The following is a 16,035-nucleotide window of genomic DNA, read 5'->3' as shown; positions in this document are numbered from 1 at the left end:
CAATTTGTTTAAGGTCGGTCGGGTAAATTGTCAATATGAATATCTATGTGAAAGTTTTCCCATGACCCATGAAGAGTATCGGGGCCGCATTTACAAATAAATTTTCCAAATTTTCTGAATTTTCAGAATTTTCTGATTTTCTGAATTTTCTGGTTCTACTGAATTTTCTGAATTTTCTAAATTTTCTAAATTTTCTAAATTTTCTGAATTTTCTGAATTTTCTGAATTTTCTGAATTTTGTGAATTTTCTGAATTTTTTGAATTTTCTGAATTTTCTAAATTTTCTAAATTTTCTAAATTTTCTGAATTTTCTTAATTTTCTGAATTTTCTGAATTTTCTGAATTTTCTGAATTTTCTGAATTTTCTGAATTTTCTGAATTTTCTGAATTTTCTGAATTTTTTGAATTTTCTGAATTTTCTGAATTTTCTGATTTTTTTGAATTTTCTGAATTTTCTGAATTTTCTGAATTTTTTGAATTTTCTGAATTTTCTGAATTTTCTGAATTTTCTGAATTTTCTGAATTTTCTGAATTTTTTGAATTTTCTGAATTTTCTGAATTTTCTGAATTTTCTGAATTTTCTGAATTTTCTGAATTTTCTGAATTTTCTGAATTTTCTGAAATTTTCTGAATTTTCTGAATTTTCAGACTTTTCTGAATTTTCTGAATTTTCTGAATTTTCTGAATTTTCTGAATTTTCTGAATTTTCTGAATTTTCTTAATTTTCTTAATTTTCTTAATTTTCTTAATTTTCTTAATTTTTTTGAATTTTCTGAATTTTCTTAATTTTCTTAATTTTCTTAATTTTCTTAATTTTCTTAATTTTCTTAATTTTCTTAATTTTCTTAATTTTCTTAATTTTCTTAATTTTCTTAATTTTCTTAATTTTCTTAATTTTCTTAATTTTCTTAATTTTCTTAATTTTCTTAATTGTCTGAATTGTCTGAATTTTCTGATTTTTTTTGAATTTTCTGAATTTTCTGAATTTTCTGAATTTTCTGAATTTTCTGAATTTTCTGAATTTTCTGAATTTTCTGAATTTTCTGAATTTTCTGAATTTTCTGAATTTTCTAAATTTTCTAAATTTTCTGAATTTTTGAATTTTCTGAATTTTCTGAATTTTCTGAATTTTCTGAATGTTTTGAATTTTCTTAATTTTCTGAATTTTCTTATTTTCTGAATTTTCTGAATTTTCTGAATTTTCTGAATTTTCTAAATTTTCTGAATTTTCTAAATTTTCTGAATTTTCTGAATTTCCTGAATTTTCTAAATTTTCTAAATTTTCTAAATTTTCTGAATTTTCATTTTTTTTAAAATTTTCTGAATTTTCTGAATTTTTGAATTTTCTGAATTTTTTTAATTTTCTGAATTTTCTAAATTTTCTGAATTTTCTAAATTTTCTGAATTTTCTGAATTTTCTGAATTTTTTTGAATTTTCTGAATTTTCTGAATTTTCAGAATTTTCAGATTTTCTGAATTTTCAGAATTTTCAGATTTTCTGAATTTTCTGAATTTTTTGAATTTTCTAAATTTTATGAATTTTCTGAATTTTCTGAATTTTCTGAATTTTCTGAATTTTCTGAATTTTCTGAATTTTCTGAATTTTCTGAATTTTCTGAATTTTCTGAATTTTATGAATTTTCTGAATTTTCTGAATTTTCTGAATTTTCTGAATTTTCTGAATTTTCTGAATTTTCTGAATTTTCGGAATTTTTTGAATTTTCTGAATTTTCTGAATTTTCGGAATTTTCGGAATTTTCTGAATTTTCTGAATTTTCTGAATTTTCTGAATTTTCTGAATTTTCTGAATTTTCTGAATTTTTTGAATTTTCTGAATTTTCTAAATTTTCTGAATTTCTGAATTTTCTGAATTTTCTGAATTTTCTGAATTTTCTGAATTTTATGAATTTTCTGAATTTTCTGAATTTTCTGAATTTTCTGAATTTTCTGAATTTTCTGAATTTTCTGAATTTTCTGAATTTTCTGAATTTTCTGAATTTTCTGAATTTTCTGAATTTTCTGAATTTTCTGAATTTTCTGAATTTTATGAATTTTCTGAATTTTATGAATTTTCTGAATTTTCTGAATTTTCTGAATTTTCTGAATTTTCTGAATTTTCTGAATTTTCTGAATTTTCTGAATTTTCTGAATTTTCTGAATTTTCTGAATTTTATGAATTTTCTGAATTTTCTGAATTTTCTGAATTTTCTGAATTTTCTGAATTTTCTGAATTTTCGGAATTTTTTGAATTTTCTGAATTTTCTGAATTTTCGGAATTTTCTGAATTTTCTGAATTTTCGGAATTTTTTGAATTTTCTGAATTTTCTGAATTTTCGGAATTTTCGGAATTTTCGGAATTTTCGGAATTTTCTGAATTTTCTGAATTTTCTTGATTTTCTGTATTTTCTGAATTTTCTGTATGACCTGTACTTTCTGTATTTTTTGTATTTTCCGTATTTTTCTATTTTCTGTATTTTCGGAATTTCTGTTTTTTCTGTACTTTATGTGTTTTATGTATTTTATGTATTTTATATATTTTATGAATTTTATGTATTTTATGTATTTATGTGTTTTATGTATTTAATGTATTTAAATATTTTAAGTATTTTATGTATTTGTGTATTTAATGTTTTTTTTATGTAAATACAGATAATACATAAAATCTGTATTTTCTGTATTTTCAGAACTTCTTGATTTTCTGTATTTTCTGTATTTTTGTAAATAACCTTTCCATGAATGATTTTTGTTGTTGTTTTAATGGACTTGTAGCATTTGCAGCAATTTAGCTGTCCATTAACTAGCAGATTACCCCGGTCAGATTTGTCTAGTTCAACAATTGACTACACGGACAAGAAACTTATGCTAACTACCAAACAAAACTCCACGCGACAGGTCCAAAGGAGCCGCCACGTGCTGGGTCGTGATTCCGAAAGAAGAGGATAGTTCACTCACGATCCCGCGCAAGCCCATCATATCCATTAGCGATTCTGCCGAGCAGTTTGCTGCTCGCAGACTAATCCGGTGCCAACTTAAGTAACTCTAAGCTGCTGCTGTGGGAATGCCTCCAAATGCCGCCCCATGCTGGTGGACTTTTGGTAGCAGAAGTTGCAACCGCCAGACTCAATAGATCTCCGCGGGTGGGGAAGCTCCGTCGTTAGCATGGCTTGGATGGGTCAGATTGAAAGTTGGTGCGATCACCTTTCAAAACAATTGGCACCGCCGGTAATCTCTGGAATTGAACTACTGCCACCGCGGAGAATGGTCGATCACGCGGTCAGTTTGCTCAGGGAAGTGGGCAATTGACCGCTCTCGATGACCTGGTTGCCGCAAGCATTTGGCTTGGCATTGAGTCTGGTATCGAAACCTATCGAAACCATTCGCATTTGAAAATTGGCAATTTTGAAAATACTGAATCTCAGTCAACCATGGTTGCTATCCATAACGTTCTATAATTTTCTATCAAGCAGTTTGACCTTCAAAAATCTCTCGTGTCACAATTTTGCAAATTATTTTGTAATTTATTCGTTTGGCCTTCTCGCGTGTCTCAAATCTTTATTCATTGACCAATAAATTCACCATAAGCGATGAACGCCCAGCAAATTGTCACCTGCGAGTGTCACCTCCATGGGGGTCGTCCGGTCGCGTGCTGCGGCGACTTTGTCTGTCCACTGCAGGGCAAAGCTTCCTCAAGCCCACCGCGCAGGTCATCGGGTGACCGCGCAGGCTTGGGCGAGTACGTCGGCAAGTCACGCGTTAGCGCGATCCGGCAACTTTTCGAGGACAAAATTCAAGTTAGCAGTGCAAATTCCTCCCGAGCGGATCTTCGGAGTCGGTCACGTCGGTAAGATCTAAAGAATTCTGTGGAGTTTAGTAAAAAAGGTTGACCACCGTGATCGTTTTCGTGTTCTAGCAGAAGTGCCACGTCCTCACCATCGCTGGAGACCATACGGCAACCCATCACCGAAGGAGACGACGAATCTGACCCCCAGATCTACCGGAGTCGTACGCAGATAACCCACATACCGAACGGGGTAAAGATCACCACGACCATCCTCGCCGGGGAGAACCTTGATCTGGCCAACGGCAGTGGACTGCCACCCCCGGTCGGTGAAGGTCCTTCCGTTTACGAGACCCTAATGTACCCCGAAAGTGAAATCATCAAGCGGTTCGAGATAGATCTGAATCGGAAGGGTCGTTAGGGGGGAAATAAATCAAAATGTGCGATGCGATCGATATTTCGATAGCGGTGTGCTCTAATGTTCTAACTGAAAATTGGGCCAAAATGAGTTAATGATGCCATCTTTTAGCTAATTAAATTCCCTACAAAACGCTTCTAACAGATCTGAAAAATTCGTTTCCTACGCGGAGATATCGCCTTGCAACCATTTGTACTAACTGACATTTTCGAACGCATCATGGATGTGCTCTCTTATTTTTCATCATGGCTTGACCTTTTGAAAACACGCAAATCCATAAAATTACGATTACACTATAATATTATGGTAAATTGCCAGGTGTCCTTACTAGTTTGAGCAATATTATGGAGCACTATTTTGGAAGGCAAATAGCACAAGTGTGCACATTTGGAAGCGAGAAGGAATTATCAGTTAGGTGAAGTGTGTTAAAATGGTTTCGTGGAGTAGTTTTTTTTTGTTTGGACGACCCATTGATTAGGATTAGTGTACTTAGGTTCTGTAGGCTAGTTTAAAATGTTGTTACGTAGTTTTCTTTGCATGGACGACCCCTGCAGTTGTACTAAGAGTGCACAACGACTTGAAGAATGTTTCAAATTGGACTTTTGGGTTGGGGAAAAATGTTGTTACGTCGTTTTTTTTTTCATGGACGACCCCTTCAGTTGTGCTAAGAGTGCACAACGACTTGAAGAATGTTTAAAATTGACTTTTAGGTTGGGCTAAGTGGGTAATGGGTTGGGAAAAATGTTGTAACGTCGTTTTTTTTCATGGACGACCCCTTCAGTTGTGCTAGGAGTGCACAACGACTTGAAGAATGTTTCAAATTGGACTTTTGGGTTGGGCTAAGTGGGTAATGGGTTGGGGAAAAATGTTGTTACGTCGTTTTTTTTCATGGACAACCCCTTCAGTTGTGCTAAGAATGCACAACGACTTGAAGAATGTTTCAAAGTGGACTTTTGGGTTGGGCTAAGTGGGCATTGGGTTGGGGAAAATTATTGTTACGTCGTTTTTTTTTTGCATGGACGACCCCTTCAGTTGTGCTAGGAGTGCACAACGACTTGAAGAATGTTTCAAATTTGACTTTTGGGTTGGGCTAAGTGGGTAATGGGTTGGGGAAAAATGTTGTTACGTCGTTTTTTTTTTCATGGACGACCCCTTCAGTTGTGCTAGGAGTGCACAACGACTTGAAGAATGTTTCAAATTAGACTTTTGGGTTGGGCTAAGTGGGTAATGGGTTGGAGAAAAATGTTGTTACGTCGTTTTTTTCATGGACGACCCCTACAGTTGTGCTAAGAGTGCACAACGACTTGAAGAATGTTTAAATTTGACTTTTAGGTTGGGCTAAGTGAGTAATGGGTTGGGGAAAAATGTTGTTACGTCGTTTTTTTTTTTCATGGACGACCCCTTCAGTTGTGCTAAGAGTGCACAACGACTTGAAGAATGTTTCAAAGTGGACTTTTAGGTTGGGCTAAGTGGGTAATGGGTTGGGGAAAAATGTTGTTACATCGTTTTTTTTCATGGACGACCCCTTCAGTTGTGGTAGGAGTGCACAACGACTTGAAGAATGTTTCAAACTGGACTTTTGGGTTGGGCTAAGTGGGCATTGGGTTGGGGAAAATTATTGTTACGTCGTTTTTTTTGCATGGACGACCCCTTCAGTTGTGCTAGGAGTGCACAACGACTTGAAGAATGTTTCAAATTTGACTTTTGGGTTGGGCTAAGTGGGTAATGGGTTGGGGAAAAATGTTGTTACGTCGTTTTTTTTTTCATGGACGACCCCTTCAGTTGTGCTAGGAGTGCACAACGACTTGAAGAATGTTTCAAATTAGACTTTTGGGTTGGGCTAAGTGGGTAATGGGTTGGAGAAAAATGTTGTTACGTCGTTTTTTTCATGGACGACCCCTACAGTTGTGCTAAGAGTGCACAACGACTTGAAGAATGTTTAAATTTGACTTTTAGGTTGGGCTAAGTGAGTAATGGGTTGGGGAAAAATGTTGTTACGTCGTTTTTTTTTCATGGACGACCCCTTCAGTTGTGCTAAGAGTGCACAACGACTTGAAGAATGTTTCAAAGTGGACTTTTAGGTTGGGCTAAGTGGGTAATGGGTTGGGGAAAAATGTTGTTACATCGTTTTTTTTCATGGACGACCCCTTCAGTTGTGGTAGGAGTGCACAACGACTTGAAGAATGTTTCAAACTGGACTTTTGGGTTGGGCTAAGTGGGCATTGGGTTGGGGAAAATTATTGTTACGTCGTTTTTTTTTGCATGGACGACCCCTTCAGTTGTGCTAGGAGTGCACAACGACTTGAAGAATGTTTCAAATTGGACTTTTGGGTTGGGCTAAGTGGGTAATGGGTTGGGGGAAAATGCTGTTAAGTCGTTTTTTTTCATGGACGACCCCTACAGTTGTGCTAAGAGTGCACAACGACTTGAAGAATGTTTAAATTTGACTTTTAGGTTGGGCTAAGTGAGTAATGGGTTGGGAAAAAATGTTGTTACATCGTTTTTTTTCATGGACGACCCCTGCAGTTGTGCTAGGAGTGCACAACGACTTGAAGAATGTTTCAAACTGGACTTTTGGGTTGGGCTAAGTGGGCATTGGGTTGGGGAAAATTATTGTTACGTCGTTTTTTTTTGCATGGACGACCCCTTCAGTTGTGCTAGGAGTGCACAACGACTTGAAGAATGTTTCAAATTGGACTTTTGGGTTGGGCTAAGTGGGTAATGGGTTGGGGAAAAATGTTGTTACGTCGTTTTTTTTTCATGGACGACCCCTACAGTTGTGCTAAGAGTGCACAACGACTTGAAGAATGTTTAAATTTGACTTTTAGGTTGGGCTAAGTGAGTAATGGGTTGGGGAAAAATGTTGTTACGTCGTTTTTTTTTCATGGACGACCCCTTCAGTTGTGCTAAGAGTGCAAAACGACTTGAAGAATGTTTCAAAGTGGACTTTTAGGTTGGGCTAAGTGGGTAATGGGTTGGGAAAAATGTTGTTACGTCGTTTTTTTTATGGACGACCCCTTCAGTTGTGCTAGGAGTGCACAACGACTTGAAAAATGTTTCAAATTGGACTTTTGGGTTGGGCTAAGCGGGCAATGAGTTGGGGAAAATTATTGTTACGTCGTTTTTTTGCATGGACGACCCCTAAAGTTGAGCTAAGCGTGCACAACGACATGAAGAATGTTTCAAATTGGACTTTTGAGTTGGGCTACTATACAATATTATATCATTTTAACAGAATTTAGAGTCATAGAGACGCACCTGAGAAATGGTAAAATCCGTAAAAAAAATACTTTCACCCCCACTAACAATACGTAGTATTTTTTTGCATAAACGAACCCTGCAGTTAAGCTGAGAGTGGACAACGACTTAAAGAATCTTTTCAATTTGGTCTTTTGGGTTGGAACCCACTTGTAAAATGTTGTTACGTAGCTGAAACTTTGCATACATGTTTCCTGTACAATATAGCTCATACAAAATCCCATACAAAGTACTTAAAAAGATAAAAAAAAAACTCACGACCCACTTAGCCCAACCAAAAATCCAATTTAATATTCTTCAAGTCGTTGTGCACTCTTAGTTCAACTGCAGGGGTCGTCCATGCAAAAAAACGACGTAACAACATTTTTCCCCAACCCATTACCCACTTAGCCCAACCCAAAAGTCAAATTTAATATTCTTCAAGTCGTTGTGCACTCTTAGCTCAACTGCAGGGGTCGTCCATGCAAAAAAAACGACGTAACAACATTTTTCCCCAACCCATTACCCACTTAGCCCAACCCAAAAGTCAAATTTAATATTCTTCAAGTCGTTGTGCACTCTTAGCTCAACTGCAGGGGTCGTCCATGCAAAAAAAAACGACGTAACAACATTTTTCCCCAACCCATTACCCACTTAGCTCAACCCAAAAGTCCAATTTGAAACATTCTTCAAGTCGTTGTGCACTCCTAGCACAACTGCAGGGGTCGTCCATGCAAAAAAAACGACGTAACAACATTTTTCCCCAACCCATTACCCACTTAGCCCAACCCAAAAGTCAAATTTAATATTCTTCAAGTCGTTGTGCACTCTTAGCTCAACTGCAGGGGTCGTCCATGCAAAAAAAAAACAACGTAACAACATTTTTCCCCAACCCATTACTCACTTAGCCCAACCCAAAAGTCCAATTTGAAACATTCTTCAAGTCGTTTTTCCCCAACCCATTACTCACTTAGCCCAACCTAAAAGTCAATTTTAAACATTCTTCAAGTCGTTGTGCACTCTTAGCTCAACTGCAGGGGTCGTCCATGCAAAAAAAAACGACGTAACAACATTTTTCCCCAACCCATTATCCACTTAGCCCAACCTAAAAGTCAAATTTTACCATTCTTCAAGTCGTTGTGCACTCTTAGCTCAACTGCAGGGGTCGTCCATGCAAAAAACTACGTAACAACATCTTTCATAGTTGATGTGCACACTTGGCACAACTGTATGGGTCGTCCATACTTAAAAATATTACGTATTTAATTTGTTTGAGGCACATTTGTTCTATTCAATACATTCATCGATTCCATTGCATGAGACACACTTGTTCCAACTGCAATTCACCATAAATCTAAATAACGGTTTGTGCCTTGGATACCATTCGTTTTTGAAAGGTCGTATGATATAATTGAAATAAAATAAACAAGCTAAAAGTATTTACAACATCATTTTCTTATGTTTTTAGGAATACATCAACCTAGTATTCGTCATAGTTGATGTATTATGGATGGTTTTACAATTATATTCATAAAAAAATATAATTTCACTTATTTTTTTATACAAAAATTTTGATTTAAATGCTAATTTTTCCAAAAGGTTAATTTTCCTACCAAATTCAAACTAAAATCAGTGTTTGAAAAAAGTTTTGATATAAAATGTTTTTCTTACGCTTAAATTAACCAACTCGTGAAAAAATTACATTGAAACAACTAATGTGAACTATTTTAACAATAAAATTACTTTGCACGCTTTTGTACCAAAGCCCTGTGCACGTTTGTGCTAACTCATACAAATTACCTCCCAAAACACACTTGTGCCAATTGCTAGCATGATTTTTTTTCTTATTTTCTCAGCTAAAATTTTTCTAGCATTTCAAAAGTTTTTATATTTCACAATGTCTTTAAGTAATGTCAGGTGCATACTTTAAAATTGTTAGAACAATTGTTTGTCGAATAGTTTTCCAGAAACAGTAATTCAAAGTTTAAAAATCGATTTTCTCGCAACTACCAAAATGTCAGTTAGTATAAGAGAGCACACCGCTATCGATTTGGCGGAGTGTCGAATTGACCGGTGTAATGTGACGCTTCTCACAAGGGCTGTAAAGGTCAAGGATGAAATTGGGGAAGTTAAGATATGCCGTTCAAAATTATGCGTTTTATAGCGAAGGTGGTGTTCTCACTGATAACTTTGAAGAGATTTGGATCCTGTGATTAAAAACTCGATCAAAAGCTGAACATGAGTTTCAATAAATGAATTAAAGTATATTCGTGAATTTCTGAGTATAGGAAATCGATTTTTTTTCTCAAATATAAATCTCTAAAAATATCTTGTTTTGAGGCATTGTTCTACAATGACATTTTAATGCGAAATAAACGGAATCGCACTTTAGGACGTAATTTACATAATTTATTTAAACCACGGATCAATTCAAAGAGTTTCAACTAGAGATCTATACACGGATAGAAATTCTGTAAGCTAATCCGATAACTCTATGTTTTTGAATTCGTAAACACTGAAATGTTTCCAAAATCGTCAACATTTTTCTCGATGTCGCTGCAAATGTTTTCAAAATCGAAAAAAATGTTGACGATTTTGGAAATATTTCCATGTTGTCTTACGGTATTTAGTTGATAAATTGATCAATTTTAGATCATGTCTCAAACTCCCTGCAATCTGCAGGAAGTAAAACAAAACATGAAACCCAATTATAGGTCACCGAAGGTAAGCCCGTACGACCTCAGCAGTTCCTGTACCATAACTTAGGCCTGCCGCAAGCTCCATCCCGACAGGCAATTAAGTAACCTATTGGGGGTATAAATCTCCCAAATCGGCTCAACAAGCCGCAGCACATATTTGGCATTCCGCGCCACCCGCACTCCCGTAATGTCACCCTTATTGTTAGCGTCTCCCCTTCGTGGACTCAATTACCGACTCAGACGACAGTGATATGATCTTTTGGGCGATCGACACCGCGAGATAAGATCGATCTTTAAGCGCCAGCGCAGTGCCTTTCAAAGGCTTAAGGAGCCTATGTGGATACTTTGGAGAGTGGCACGAGTTCAACCCTTGGCGTCCGAACGTCAATATCAACAAAGTTATCAAAAACAAAATAAACAATTATTTGATAAAAACAGGGAGTGAGGGTTAACTCGTCTAGACGATCGCTGACGACTCGGCTGTCGAAAGATTTGATATTTGCATGGCAAATTGGACCGTTTTGCACACACAAACGCATATTGGGAAGGTTCGAAGCACGAGTAGAATGTCACTTTTTGTCACCGCTGGCTCAGATTGGATTGCGCAAGGAGAGGATAACGAGGATGTTGGGCGCTTTGACAGCCCACGCTTGATGGCCTGATTTGGGACTGGAAGGCTGCAAGATTGTTGTAGAAAGATTGACGGGTGAAAATAAAAGGTTACTCTCACTCTCGATGGCGCCGCTTAGATGACAGTGAATTTGATTGAATTTGATGAAAATGATGTAAGTGGCTTCATTTTGAATTCCAACTAACAATAAAAATTGCAATACGTCTTGACACACTTAGTAACTTAATACGGTCAAAAACGGTTAACCCAGTGCCGGGATAGTCTAGTGACAAATTTCGATTCACATTCGAATCCCAAGACACTTTTGAACATTAGTCATAGCACCAATTTCGTGCAACTCATTCTACTCGTCGATATTCCCTCAATTTCTGCCAAACATTCTTAAGAAATTCCACCGTATCAATTTCATCACGCTACGCAACTGTCGGAAATTACGCTCAATTTACCCGATTCACCCGCGAGGGGAATTCCCTTAACAGTTCAGTAAACTCCGGTGGCGACGATCAATCATCAAGTCATCATATGTCAGCACGCCAAGAACGCTAATTACATTAGTAGGTGCCTCCTCTCAGTATCCCAAAATAGTCACCTATTTCCCCATGAGGAAGCACCCAACTTGGCTAATTTTCCTGTCCAATTCGATCGTCACAAACTGGACGATTTCCGACATTTCGGAACAGGTTCATACAGAATGACGGTAGCGATTCTTGAGTCCAGATGACGCCAACTAGTAAACGTTGTAATATCTAGTCTCAGATCAAATTTATATCGTGTTTTCTGAATTTTCCAAATCCCCCATAAGCCAAGATAGCACAACCCCACCAACCTGACGATAACTACCTTCGATTGATGATTGATATTGATAGCTTCCAGCGGGCAAGACCTCCCGAGTTGCACGCAATCGGTCGAGAAGCCCTCCGGGGACTACCACGTCGGAGTTCGCTACGCAAACTGACGTAGATAACAGGCTCACAGCAGTGCAGTCATCGCGACGTCAGTTACATGGCGCTGACCTTGCACCCCTCCCCAGCGAAGATCGTTGTAACGCAACGCTCGCGGGGAGTTTCCCCAAGTCTTTTAAGACAGAAAAGTAGTAGCAGCAGTGACGTTTAATTGTAGTCAAATGTCTCATCCTCTCCTTATTCTAAATTTAATTATCACGCAGAATGTGATATGAGCCGGAAGAATTATATCTGGTGAAAAATCAACCAACATATAGAGACTAGGGTGGTTAAAAATGTCATACCCAGCAAAAAAAAAAAAAAGAAAAAGAAAAAACGCAACTGTAAGATTGCATGCAAAAGCATGCATATTACCTTTATGAAAAAAGACACTTAATTTAACACACATGTAAAATTTTTCTAAACACAAAAATAAGATGCAACAGACGGGATTCAAACCAAGCAGTAAGGAGTGGCGCCTCAGCCCGCTCGGCCATCACTCCGATGAAGAAAAGAAAGGATAAACGCATATCGACGCTGTCGTCACATACGTGGAACTCCGTACAAATTCGCGCTCAAAAAGTGGGTAGGGAAAGATTTGGCTAGTGGTATAATAAGGATTTTGTCCACGACATTTTCATGGCATCCTTTGACCAAAGAAATTTCATTATACCTGATAGACAGAAACCAAACGTAAACAATCAAGTTTTGCTTACGGATGCAATAAAAAAATTAGCTGAGAGGTATTTTCAACTAAAGCATTTCAGCAAGTAATATTACTGAAATCTTACTGTAGAAGCTTCCTTTGAGTCACATAGGAAAAGTTGCTGACCCCGTCAAGCTGCTTGAAGAAACACGACTGTCCAGTCCATGTCCAATGACAAATCGCCGAAAACATTAGCAGCAACTCCACAAACTTTGTTAGATTTATACTTGCGTGAAATCAATATGGAAAACTTATAAGTAGGTTTAATAAACTTAAATGATTTAAACGGCATTATATTTAAAAAAATCTAAAGATTATTCCATATTCAACCATTTCTTTTTTATTTTGTCAATTGTTTTGATTGACTGTCCTAGTTTCAGCCATGGATTACTTTGATTGTGTTTTGACAGGTTTATACCAGAGTTTCACCGGACAGCAATATACGAGGGGTATAGATTTTGAAATCTTAATGTTTTATACAGTTTTGAAACCTCTCGATCCCATCTGGCAGAAAATCTTGTCTAATTGTTGCAGCTCTCCACCGCTAGAGGCAGGACCGTATGATTCCCTCTTTTTGAAATTAAGTTCCACATATGTGCTGTCGTGCTAACTTTTCGCACGTCACTTGTTGACGTTCCGAGAAAAACGCGTTTTAATGTTTGACCTTGAATAAACAAAAACGAGAGCACGCGATGTAAACAATAACAAACACGTTTTGTTTGGTTGACCATTCTGTGCATTGTCCTGAAGTTTGGTTGCTGGAGTCTAGAGTTATATTTACAAATGTTTACGGTAATCGAACTCGTACTTGTGTCAACCGCGTTCTGACCTGAAATCCCTTTGGCCAGTGTCAAGATAGCACGACAGTGACAAACATTCACGGAGTTTTTTCGGTTTTTATTGAATATCTCAGGATTTATATCGGGATTTATATGTTGAAGAACTGTGAAAGTCAAAAGGTGAGGCGTTATTAACTCAATTTGGCTCAAAATGCACGTGTGACAAGTTAGAATGACAACGACGACATATTAATTTTTGTTGTAGAACTTCGGCTTTGTTTTTGTCTAGCAATCTTTGAATTTGAAGTCAAAATAAGTGTGTAGTTTTTTTGTACTAATTTTAAAACAGAACAACATTATACAGGAAAATTGAGGCTCTTCTTAAAACAGAAGTTGTTCTCCTGAAAACAGGAAAAACAAGTTTTCAAATTTCGAAAAAATCGAATTAAGAGGGAGAAATGAAAGTCCATAGGAAATCCAAATAAATTCAATAATTATGATTTCCGAACTAATTTTTAAACAAACAATGAATTCAGCAACGTTTTTTTCTTATACAAAAAAAACTACTATAATTTGGTTCCCCAAGCGGTTTGTTTCACATTTTGAAAATTTGTTTTGATTGTTTATTAAATTTAAGGTTAAAAACTTTTGCCAGTTGTCCCAAGGTATGTCAAAGTTCGTTTTGAGATAATCGATGTTAGCTTTCATGGTTGTTTTCTTCACAAAGAATATGTTGGTCATTACTTTGGAATTTGGTACAAAAAATCTTTCAAAGTTTATTCATAAAGCATAAATACATTTACCTATTGAATATTGTCTTACCTGAAATATTAATGACTAGGCATACAATATATAATTATGCCACCATAATGCAATTAAGAACCCATCAACTATCTCTAAGAACGCATTTTCAGCTGTACATAACATTTTATAATTTAGAAAAACTGTGGCTTAAGAAAAGCAATTAATTATTCAATAATGAACATCGATCTGGATGCAATACTGGACACACCGGTTCAGACTTCCCTGTTCGTCGACTGTTTTGACGATCTGATGGACAGCTTGTCCAGTGATTTCCCGCTAAATGGCGAATTCGACTCCTTACTAGCGGATCTACACCAGTCATCGACGGTGCTTACGCCGGAACCGTCTCCGGAACAGAATGTTACTTCGATGCAAGATCAGTTAAATGGTAAGAAATTCTAAGCTTGAGTGCGTAATGTAGAGTTTATCACAGTTTATTTGTTTCTACAGAATTTGAGAGTCAACCAATCCAACAAATAGCTGCTGATGAAATGAATCAGAAGGAATTGATATCCAACGCGACCTCACTGGAACAATTCGATGCAATGATGTATCTTTCTGGCACTTCACCACCTTCGGAGCAACACCAGTCGTATGAACCTTTTCCAACAATTTATCCACCAGACATTGTTGCTCACGGGTCTACGAAACAAGAGGAGACTACACAAAGTGAATCTAGTGAACCTCAAAAGCATGACCATCAGGACGGTGTAGCACAGCAAACATTAGTAGTCCAGTCGGCGGGACAACAGTTTGAGATTGGCATTTCCTTTTCCATACCGTCTGAACAGCTTGGAGAATACACGGTGCAGGATGTCACTTCTTCTACGCAGCAAGCGTTGACTGCTCAAGAGAACGGCTGGATAGCATCCCAGGAACCTGCTCTTACGCTTGCTGCACAGCCTACTGTGATCTCACCAAAGACCAAACATGATGGTAGTAAAAGAATACCAACAAGTATTGGAAAGCCATCTGTAGAAGCAAACTACCACGACAATTACCAAAAATGGTTGGACAGACCCACAATTCGAATGCATCAAAAACAAGACTTCAAAGTCATTACTATTCCGGATGCAGCAGCAAATCTAGACCCAAAACTGTTAGTAGACCAGATGATCGTTGAGGAACAACCTGCGACTTCGAACGTTGAATCAGTCAGAAACTTTGTGCACATTCCAAGCAGCTACGTCATCAATACCGACGGAACCAGCAAGACCTTCGTAGTCCACGAGGTTTACAAGGTTGCGGACAGTAAAAAGCGCAAAGCCAACCCTCAAGAATCGCTTCATGAACTGTCCCAACCGAACCGCAAGCGACCCCGCAAATCGAACGTCATCTACAACACGGACTTCCTGTGCGTCCCGTGCCAAAAGACCTTCGGCAAAAAGGGCAGCCTCAAGCAGCACATCCGGTCGTACCACTCGGAACCGCTGCCCTTCCACTGCGACGTGTGCGGCAAGAACTTTGCCACCGAAGAATCGCTGGTTCGACACGTGGTCAACCACGACCAGCGGAACAAAAAGTTCCAGTGTTCCGAGTGTGACAAGCGGTACGTTCACTCGAAGGACCGCGACCGGCACTTCCAGACGCACCACGGAGTTCCGGCGCACACTTGTGGACAGTGCGGTATGGCGTTCGCACGAAGGGATCACCTGTTGGCGCACGAGATGACCCACGAAAGGAGGCAAAGCAGGGAAGTGTTACTAGTGGGTTCGAGTAAAGTAAAGGAGAGTGTTTGAGAGAGTATTACAGGAAAACGGGTGATTCTGATACTTTTTCATAGATTCAGAATCGAGTTCCTAGTGTAAAAAATGTAGTTTAAAAATTTATTTAAGATTTTTACTGTTTATAATAATTTATGCAAAACTCTTACGAATACTAACAAATAATAACTAACTCCAGTAACATTATAAAATCACAATGTGAAAAATTTAACATCATTTACATGACATAGTACTAAAGTCGCACTAACAATCCAGAGTTTAGTGGAATTTGAGTTACTAAACTAACTATTGGTACTTGACGTATCAACTAAAAACTCA

The 16,035-nt window shown here is 37.3% G+C and overlaps 2 protein-coding genes across 3 annotated transcripts; both read left to right on the top strand.

Annotated features, from left to right (window-relative positions):
* Window positions 1–3,432: 3,432 nt before the first annotated feature.
* LOC120428639 (uncharacterized) lies at window positions 3,433–4,232 on the top strand. Of its 2 annotated transcripts, none has more exons than XM_052710372.1 (2): window positions 3,433–3,841; window positions 3,914–4,232. In XM_052710372.1, exons 1-2 carry the CDS (start codon window positions 3,585–3,587, stop codon window positions 4,197–4,199), a joined length of 543 nt encoding a protein of 180 aa, XP_052566332.1. In that variant the 5' UTR covers window positions 3,433–3,584; the 3' UTR covers window positions 4,200–4,232. The 2 variants fall into 2 exon arrangements, with proteins under 2 accessions (XP_052566332.1, XP_039449614.1); XM_039593680.2 differs by having other exon boundaries at window positions 3,911–4,232.
* Window positions 4,233–15,105: 10,873 nt separating this feature from the next.
* On the top strand, window positions 15,106–15,732 carry LOC128093391 (zinc finger protein 324B-like). The gene has a single exon (XM_052709963.1). The coding sequence runs from the start codon at window positions 15,106–15,108 to the stop codon at window positions 15,730–15,732; it is 627 nt and encodes a 208-aa protein (XP_052565923.1).
* Window positions 15,733–16,035: the final 303 nt, after the last annotated feature.

This window comes from Culex pipiens, chromosome 3 (assembly GCF_016801865.2).
Source record: "Culex pipiens pallens isolate TS chromosome 3, TS_CPP_V2, whole genome shotgun sequence".
In the NCBI taxonomy this organism is placed as follows: domain Eukaryota; kingdom Metazoa; phylum Arthropoda; class Insecta; order Diptera; family Culicidae; genus Culex; species Culex pipiens.
Note: the sequence above shows the minus strand (reverse complement) of the source record. Positions and strands in the feature narration are given on the sequence as shown.

Bases quoted from the DNA above. Each gene is read 5' to 3' on its own strand.
- LOC128093391 (XM_052709963.1), top strand. From the start codon at position 15,106: ATGATCGTTGAGGAACAACCTGCGACTTCGAACGTTGAATCAGTCAGA.
- LOC120428639 (XM_039593680.2), top strand. From the start codon at position 3,585: ATGAACGCCCAGCAAATTGTCACCTGCGAGTGTCACCTCCATGGGGGT. The intron at 3,842-3,910 runs GTAAGATCTAAA...TTCGTGTTCTAG, and splicing joins CTTCGGAGTCGGTCACGTCG to CAGAAGTGCCACGTCCTCAC.